Genomic DNA, 9,633 nt, shown 5'->3' on the forward strand with positions numbered 1-9,633 from the left:
GCAAACTGTTAATACAGTTTTCAATCAATCAATCAATGTTGTGTAAAGTATGTGCACTTGTCAGTTGGTCCCAGCTTGTGGGGTGGGAGTCTACGGGCCCAGGGGGGCATCATTGGGTTGCTGTCCTGCCATACCTCCTCACGTAACCCACCATGTGCTGGGAGCATACGCAACGACCAAGCATACGTAACGACCCCACCTGCATGCATTGTGACATGTACACTGTACAAGATGTGCTGCGTCATGGATGTCAAAAACAATAACCCCAGGGGGTTCAGTTCAATGATCAACTTTTTTCTTTCTTTCTTTATGCAGGTCTGGCCTTGGGGGCGCTCCCAAGACTCGCTGAAACAGGATCACAATCATAGCTAGGATCGAATGTTAGCTCTTGCTTTTAGATCAGAGGAGAAGTGCAGTCATTTGAATCGAAGGTACAGTACTTTCTATACCAAGCTTCGCATCACCAGAGAAAGTACGTCCGATTCTTCACAAATGTAATGTAGACTATAATTGTGAAATCAAACACAGGATTTTTGTTCCACTCGTTCGTACAAGTATCCGATGTCTGTGAATGCGTCTTGAATTGTGCACAATCATCTTCGCACGGACAATGGAAGGGGGGATAATCTGCTTAAACTATGCTTTTTCTGGCACTATCTACAGAGAGACGGAGTCTTCTGCTGCTTTTCTCAAAGATAACATCCTTTATGTGACTGTTCCTGCATGAAACCGTATACAACCTGGATCCAGTTTCCCTATGGCTTTCTTAACATTGTAACTGCGACAGATCGTGGACAATAACAAGAGTGTAATTGTTTTGTTTTGCGATGGCCTGTTTGTCTTTTTGGGCCAACATAAAGCACAAAACAATGCTCTCCGCATCAGCTGGTGGTATCACTGTCGGCAGCGTTGCATTCTTGCAGAGTGAGAAGACACATAATATCTCGCTTGGAAGCACAACATAAACAATGTGAAATCACACACCATTTGCAACTTTGTATAAACCTCCATTTTGGAAAGCCAATACCAGAGTGATTGTGGGAAGAAGAAGAAGAAGAATAATCTAATCCTGATATACATTTTGAAGAAAAATAAATGCCTGTCTTGTATTTTATTGAGGTGATTATTCAATGTCTCTGTCTTGTCTTGGCTAGTCCTGGTCTATCATACAATCTCTATGAACCTTTATCCACAATACACGTGAACCACAATACGATTCAAATGGATTTGTTTCAGGGTTTGTTGTCTTTTTCTATATCAGATCTTGATATCAGATTTGATACTTGACGTCTTCCTTGACACTCAAACTCACTATTTCTTCCCAAAACGTGGATCACAATAATGTTCATCATTAGAGGGCCGTGGACCAAGCATGGAGTATTGTCATTGTCATTGTCATGTGATATGTTACTGGAGCAAGATTCTGGGTTCCACTATGAAACCATTAGACCAGCGCAACTTCCCTGTACAAAGTTAGGATATGAAAGTTATTAAGTGTATGAATTTGTGCATGAAGCAATAGCTTATGGATGCAATTGATATTGAAAATAGCACCTCTGCAAGATTACAATGCTTTGTGTTGATGTGCTGCAGTGTGAGCTTGTAGATCGGCATTTTCCGTTTTACGCCATTGAATGCCAAAGTATAAAATAGGGCTTAAGTGGTTTATCAGACAAATTGATTTAGACGATTATAAAAACAAATTTCTATTTATTTTGCATTGACTTCTTTGAATTGTGTATACTGTATATACAAAGTAATCAATAGAACATAATCTATTAGTTGCAGCCCTAGTTTACATGGAGCTGTAAACTGAAAACATTTCTTCGGTTTTGGCGTGGGCTGGCCTTTGCTGTGATTGGTGTAGCAGAAGGAGCGGCGCCGAGAGGTTGGCTGCAGCTGTGCGAGTGGCAGCCTGAGCTGCTGAGCTGTGACTGGTCTACTTTTGTGAGGAGGACAGCAGACACAGATACAGTACAGACCATCCCCGTTTAAGGCTGCCAGGCCCCCATCGGCGCCGTGCCGCAAAAAAGAAAAAAGAAGAAAAAGTCAAAATGTTGACCTGAGCATGCAGCTGAAGCAACACTTTTGTCCCACAGCCATGTTTCCAGTGACCCATCAAATGTTTTTTGCAAATAAAAAAATAAAACATTGAAAAGAAAGTCAGAAAGAAGGAAAAAAATATCTATAGAATGTATGCACGTGAGCTTAGATCAGCTATTTTCACAACTTCTGAAATAGGCCTTAAGTTATTAATGATATATTTTTGTACGTTTGGCACAAACATAGCTGTAGGCTAAAGGTTTGCGTAATGACTACTAATTGAGTCAGTTGCTCGGTTACCAGAGGCTTTAGGCTATACCTGTCATCCGACTCACTGGCAATGTAACCAATATAGCTCCTTATCATATCTTTGATCGTGTGTCACCGCAGCCCATTGTCGCATGACCCGTTTAAGACGTTTCAGAATGTGCGATTTCCACCGATTTGTTTGTTCCAGACAAACAAAAACAAAATGCAGCCGTCTAATCTAGGACATCACATCTGGTTCTCAAAGTGTGGTCCGGGAACCACCAGGGCTCCTTGGGGCACGTTCCAGGGGGCCAATAGTACCGGTAGTTTACATATCACAATAATTTGAACCACTTTATCCATGTTGACTGTTCAATGATAACAGATCTACACACTCACAGCTTGTAGATTTATTTTCTTATTCAGGTTTTGGGGGCCCTGGGAAAAGCCTTTTCAGATGGGGGTCCATGTACAAATAGCCTACATATCAATTTGGTGGTCCTTGACATGAAAAGGTTTGATAAGCACTGATCTAGGACAAACTCTGGAAAGAACATGGTTAATTCTTTTTTCAGGTGTTTATTTACAAACAGGGGTCATATATGTACATCATTATTTCTTTCAATCAAATCAACATATTTACATAATCCAGACATAATCACCCACTACACCTTCAACATTCAGTACTATCATCAGTGAACATCATTGAATTAATACCATTAAATTCCCCCCACATTAAATTAAAAACGTCACACACCCTCTCGTCTTGCCCCCCAAACCCCCTGTTGTTTTTTTTCCCAGGGGGAGGGACTATTTAAGTTAACATGTCATAATACGCGTACCAGCAGTAGTTAATAAAATTTGTTTCACAGTTTCATTGTAAACCCCTCAACCCAAAGTCATGTCAAGTATATCAGCACATTCAAATTCAAGGACATTATATGTAACAAAGTTTAGACATGTTTCTTCTTTTCTTTCTTTTTGTCATTTCCAGTAGTATGCTAGTAGAAGTCCAGAGCATTGAGCTTCGCTGCAAAACCTTGAGGGTTGATTTAACCGTGTAAAGAGTCCAAAAGAATTGACCCGTAAGAGTAAAATGTTTAACCCCCTCACAAGTTAAATTAACACTCAGGATTTTGGCAGCGTGTACAAAATATTAACAGAAGTGCAAGGTCTCCTGCTACAGCAGGCAGCAGCCGAGCTAAATCTCACTAGAACAGTAATGAGACGATCAGTTTCACAAAGAGGAGAAGATGTCTAAATGTTTAGTTATATATGAGCAGTGGTGGACAGTAACAAAGTACATTTACTTGAGGACTGTACATAACTAATAGGTACTTTACTTGAGTGTTTGTATTCATGACTTTCTCTCCACTAGATTTTCCAAAGACAAATGTTGTACTTTGACGTGCATTGTGAATTAAACACTTAAGCCCCATTTAAAATATAGTGAATAAAGTGTTGCTTTGTGAGATCTGCTACTTTTACCATTATTGATAGAATATAAAGATTTTAGTTCAGCAATGCATCATTAATTAAAAAAAGGAGATGTAACTTCTTTTGAATATTTTAAAAGCATGTACTTTTGAATACTTAAGTATTTCTTTTACACATTTGATGGAGCAACTTTCACTCTTAAGCCCGATTTATACTTAGTTAGAACACTGATGTTGCCTGCGTTAAATATCAGATCTACTGACTCACAACACGTCACATTCACGTGACAAGTTTTGAGCTTGTAGATCTGCCATTTAAATGAGCATGAAACCGGCACACGACCAAGTCTAAATCAGGCTTAAGTAGTAATATTTGACCATTCAGTAATCTACACATGGACTCCAGTACTTTGTCCACCACTGACTATGTTGAGATGAGAGGCTGTCTGAACTACACACCGCTGAGGTAGAGACACAATAGTTTCTTTCTCTGGTCTGAGACCCAGTTGTTGAGCTCCCAGCGCATGCCAAGCTCTGGTCCACATGAAGCTCAGGTGCAACACTCAGTACTTAAGGTCAAAAGCCTGACACGTCGTGGAGCAACTGGCTGTCCTTTGTGTTGCAACACTTAATGCCACACTGGCTTCCACCTTGGGGGTCATATAGTCTCTTGGATCTGCCTGCTGACGATTAAAAAGAGTCCTTCAAAAAAGAATGCCAAGAGAATATAAATAATTCTAAAGTCAACATAGAAAACTCCATATAATTTACTTTGACGGCAGTGGCTGCCACTCCACACAACCTGTGTCGCGGTACTTAAATAGAAATTCAAATATTGAAGTCCGGGTCCTTCTCCAAATAAAGGAGAACTTTGAATCAGAGTTAACTCGGAAGTTAACATTTGCCCATCTCTCTCTCTTTCTCTCCCCGCCGACTCTGTTTCTGTCACGCGCAAACTCCCTCCAACTCGTTCCCACCGAGGCAGAGCTTATGTTCCGTACTCCACTTCACCTGGGCGATCCCGCTGGGCTATAATAAGATCTCCACCTTCTGTGAGCAGACTAAGTCACTTTGCACCAGATTCCACATGTGCTCCAAGTCCGGTGGCAGCAGCTTGTGGACCACAATCATGCTCCTAAAAAAGCAGGGTTCTCTGTTCAGCTTGCTGCTCTTGTTTTTCACCAAGCCGAACGTCTTAAAGGCGTTGTGCTTGACGGGCATCACCTGGAGCACCTCCAGGCACATGCCCAGGAACACGTCGTCGATGGGGTACAGCTCCAGGGTGTCGGCGGCCCAGTGGAGCCTCCTGGCCACCGGCCCGTCCATCAGGAAGCCCCCTCCGCCGGCGTACGGCGGGTAGTGCGTCTTGTTGTAGAGCGCGTGCGGGATGTAGTACTTGTTGTCCTTCTTGCGGATGGGCTTGGCCTTGAAGAGGACGTCGCCCACGAACAGGTCCTTGGCGCCGCGGCTGATCTGCAGGAACTCCAGGATGTTGTCCGTGCTGACGAACACGTCGTCGTCGCCCTTGAAGATGTAGCGCACGTCGGGGCAGTACGTGTCAAACCACTTGAGGAAGTGGGTCTCCTTCAGCGTCAGGTTGAAGAAGCTGTCCAGGAAGTCCCACTGCAGGATGTCCCCGTAGATGTAGTCCTCGTACTCCAGCAGCTTCTGGTGGTTGGCCCGCTCCGCCTCGTTGGACGGCGTGCCCAGCAGGAAGAGCGTGCGGATGCGCTTGCCGCCCACCACCTGCTCCTTGCCCCACGTCTTGCGGATCATCTCGCGGCGGTCGTGCTGCGTGACCACCGACTTGATGACCATGAGCATGTGGGTGTCCCCGGAGCACTTCTCCGGGTGGTTCAGGATCATGGGGAAGTACCGGCAGTGTCGGTACAGCAGGAACTGCTTGAAGTTGGCCTCGAGGCTCAGGAACCAGTCCTGCCTGGAGAGGTTGTGGTTGGCGGTGCAGTTGGTGCTGGTCACGTCCCAGGTCCTAGGGCCGCTGTCCTGCGTGACCACGGGCCCCTCTGTTGTCTCCGCCGTCTCCGCCACCACCGGCTGGGGCTTGCTGGTCTTCCAGAAGGCGCTGGTCCCCGGGTAGACACCCCTCCTCTCCCTCTCCTGCGAGCTGCTGCCGGCCTCCCTGTCCCACCCTCCTCCTCCTCCTCCTCCCATGGAGGCCTCCTGGCGGGTCTGCCTCTCGATCTGGAACGGAGCCCCCGTGCCGACGTTCCCCCGCTGCATGACAGTCAGCGCCACCACAGCCAGGAAGAACATGACACTGACTCGCTTGTACACCCGCCATCGATCCCTGTTGTTCATCCTGCGGGCGGGGAAACAATAACACCACACACACGTCCCAATGTCATTTCAAAGTCTGTTTGATAGGACAGCGTGTGTATATAGGATATCGTTGCTGTCGGGCAGAAACCTCTTAACTCTATAACTTTATTTTCAGAAATGAATGCCCTACTTGATCATATACAGCGTCACACAAAAGCATCAAAAGTAGCACATCCACAAGCTCGAAGTGTTGAGCTTGTAGATCTGCTCATTTTGCCACCTTTGAATTTGTATCCTGAAAAGTAACAGTTTTGGACATATGAGGTTTCCACCCGACAGATATATATATATACATATACTGTATATATACGGTATATTCTGCCTAGAGATTCAAATGTGTATTTTTGAGTGCATAATAGTTGCAGTGGCTTGCTTTACAATGAGGTGGTGCCTCCCTCTCACTCCCTCATTTTGTTTATTGCCCACAGGGGAATATTTGCTCTTCTAGGTATATCGCCTAAGGCATGGGAACGCATCAGAACGCTTGAGTGAAGATTTCCATCCCAACAGTACATTGTATTATTGCGTTGTTATCATTATAACGATGTTGTTCTGGTAGCTTTTGAAGGGAGTAAGGGACAGGCTAAACATTTTACACAAAACAATAAAATAGAATAGACTGTATAGGGCCTAAAAAGTACCAAATCACTGCATGTGTTGTTGACTAACTTAACGCTATTGTTATAGGTCCACAATGGAAACGAGCCCTCAGGGATTTTTTACATCTTTTTAGTATCATTGTATAATCGCACCACTGTGCTTTTTTGAAAAACTGTTTGAGTATTCAATCAAATTCTTTTTTAAACATGTTTCCCTGCACATAGATAATTAACCATTTATCTGCATTTATACTTTCAGTAGCTTACACAATGTGTTACTGTCATGCCAGCCAGTGATATGAGATGCAATTTATTTTTAATTAACTTAATCAGTTAATTAATCAGTTAATACCTGTTTACTGTAGGTAAACTTATTACCACATAGAAGGGAGTGTCAGTGCAGACCCAAAAGTCAATAAACCAGCAACACCAACAACAGTAGGTAGGCTATTTGCAAAGTACAACAAAGATCCACCTGAGATCTGCATACTGTTACTTTCATTCTCTAGTCACTTGATGCCAGTGGTGGAAAGTAACTAAGTACATTTACTTAAGCACTCTACTTAAGTACAATTTCTAGTTATTTGTAGCCTACTTTCCAATTTCCAATTCTTTTACTTATACTCCACTATCTGACTCTGAGAGACAAATATTGTACTTTTACTCCACTACAAGTATTTGAAAACTTTAGTTACTTTAGTAGATTTTGATTATTATTACTGCTATTTTCAGAAGATTGTTGTAGGCTATAACAATGTTATACATTTGAAAACCTGAAATGGTACATTCTGCATAAAGAGTAGGCTATTTTCTACTTTTTAATTAAGTACATTTTGATGCCAATAGGCTACTTTTGTAGCCTACTTTTACTCAAGTACATTTTGAATTCTGGACATTTACTTGTAACAGTATTTCTGAATTGCAGTATTAATACTTTAAGTAAAAACACAACTTTTTCCACCAACGCACTGGATCTAGCTCTCTCTGTGAATCTGGTGACCGTGATTTCAGTCTCTCATTAGAGCTTGTTGCAATGTATAGCCTAAACACGACGAGTAGGCTTAGTAGGCTACATTCTGATCCGTGCGTAATTAGGCTACACGTTCACGGAACGCACAACCAAGAAGAAAACACATGCAGGCCAGGGTATATCCTATCGGGAGTTGTGAGAAGTTCAACGAATAGCCCATTTATTCAACAAATATTGCACAGGTAAACATGTAGAAATGAACGCCACTTACATTTTCTCGTGCGCTACAGAGAGCAATTTGTGATTGTTGCAAGTCAACACAAAATCGCTTGTTTGTTGAGAAAGCCCAAGGAAGAAAAATGTTTTAGCTATATTGTCCGTTTCAACTGTTTGCCAAGTTATTCCTATTCCGTTCCATGGAAAGAGAAGGATAAGAGCGCGCTGTGGGGGCGATCAAAAGGCAAGGATCGAACTTTGCGCACCGCACCGGGCTGGGCTCTGCGTTACTAAACGCTCTGTTCAGGGTCGCTGGAGCTTTTCAAGGCGCGGTGGGCGTTGCTGAGGCTGCTGACTGGGGGCTGTCCTGTCTGATCTGATGCTGGGATGGCCTCTGGTCCGCCCAGCCCAGCATCATCCATCCTCCCAGGTGTTATCGCAACATCTAACTGTGTTATAAGTAGGCTACGCATGGTGGTGGTGGAATGCAATGCATTTAACTCAAGCAGGACTGTAGGTTAGGCTATGCACTTCAGAGCTGCACAGGCTACTTTACTTGTGTAGGCTATTATTAATTACTTATCTACTGTCATTTCGGAGGAAAATCTTGTACTCGACTACATGTATTTACTTTTTTGCCAATTTAGATGATCACAAGTTCATCAAATTTGTCACTGGAACACTATAAAATGAAGCTGATAAATGGGTAGGGCCTACTCTCCCCTGATTTTGGCTGAAATTGTATCACCTATAGTACCTGAAAATGTATTTTCTGTTTATGAAATTGATTGATTGATTGATTGATTGATTGATTGATTGTTTGATCGATTGAATACTTTATTAACAGATTGCAAAACAAGCACAGAACAGTACAATTCTAAACAAAAGTATATTAAAAGGATTTTAACCCAAGAAATCACCTTGCTTTTTTCCATGGGGGTCCTGTGTATTCAATTCATTGAAACATTTAATGACAGACAAATATACAATACTAAAAGCTTTTTTTTTTGTAGACTACTGTCTCCCTTGGGTGTCTTGTATTTTAAAATGAAAAAAAAAAAAAAAAAAAGTACATGGTGTACATATAATAGGCCTATAAACAGTACATGGGGGGGGGGGGGGTTTATGGAGCTCAATCATTGCACAATCACATGCTCCATAATTGTTGTTGTAGAGAGTAGAAGAAAATGGATGGTTGGGGAGACAGGAAGAGAGGGAGAGCAAAGAGGAAAATAAAACAGTAAAAGAGAACATTGAGGGTCATTATGTACATGTTGTGCATTGTTTAAAATATTGGTCCCTGCCTACACACCCATCTCTGAGCTTATCACTCAGTGACTCTGTGTCTGGGGCAGAACAGAAATTAGATCTACATACATGGCCTATACTCATAACATAAAACCAGCAGATAAAGTGATAACGGTATAGCCTAGCTTAGATAGACTCTATCTGCCATTGCTACCACAAGGCAGCAGTGTGATATTGTCTGGCTCTGCGAGGCTAGTAACAGTTGGTCCACATAGCAGTACATCGTCACTGTCGGGCAGAAACCTCAAATGAATGCTCTATATGTGATCATACTAGAGAGCATCACACAACGTTTAAAAAGTAGCAGATCCACAAGCTCGAGCTCGTAGATCTTCTACTTTTGCTGTTTTTGAATTTGAATCCTGAAAAATGAAAACTTGGACAGAAACGATACCTACATGAGATTAGACGCAAGTATAATACTTTTGTTCTTTGACTTAGATTTTGAGTCCAGGTCTTTTACTTGTAACAA

The 9,633-nt window shown here is 42.6% G+C and overlaps 1 protein-coding gene across 1 annotated transcript; it reads right to left on the reverse strand.

The window, feature by feature from the left end:
* Window positions 1–4,757: 4,757 nt before the first annotated feature.
* Window positions 4,758–6,047, reverse strand: b3gnt7 (UDP-GlcNAc:betaGal beta-1,3-N-acetylglucosaminyltransferase 7; the record flags this gene model as incomplete). The annotated part of the gene is made up of 1 exon (XM_080729336.1): window positions 4,758–6,047. The coding sequence occupies one exon, from the start codon at window positions 6,045–6,047 to the stop codon at window positions 4,758–4,760; it is 1,290 nt and encodes a 429-aa protein (XP_080585462.1).
* Window positions 6,048–9,633: the final 3,586 nt, after the last annotated feature.

The sequence above is a fragment of the Nannobrachium achirus genome (assembly GCF_963921795.1).
Source record: "Nannobrachium achirus genome assembly, chromosome: 1".
Lineage (NCBI taxonomy): Eukaryota > Metazoa > Chordata > Actinopteri > Myctophiformes > Myctophidae > Nannobrachium > Nannobrachium achirus.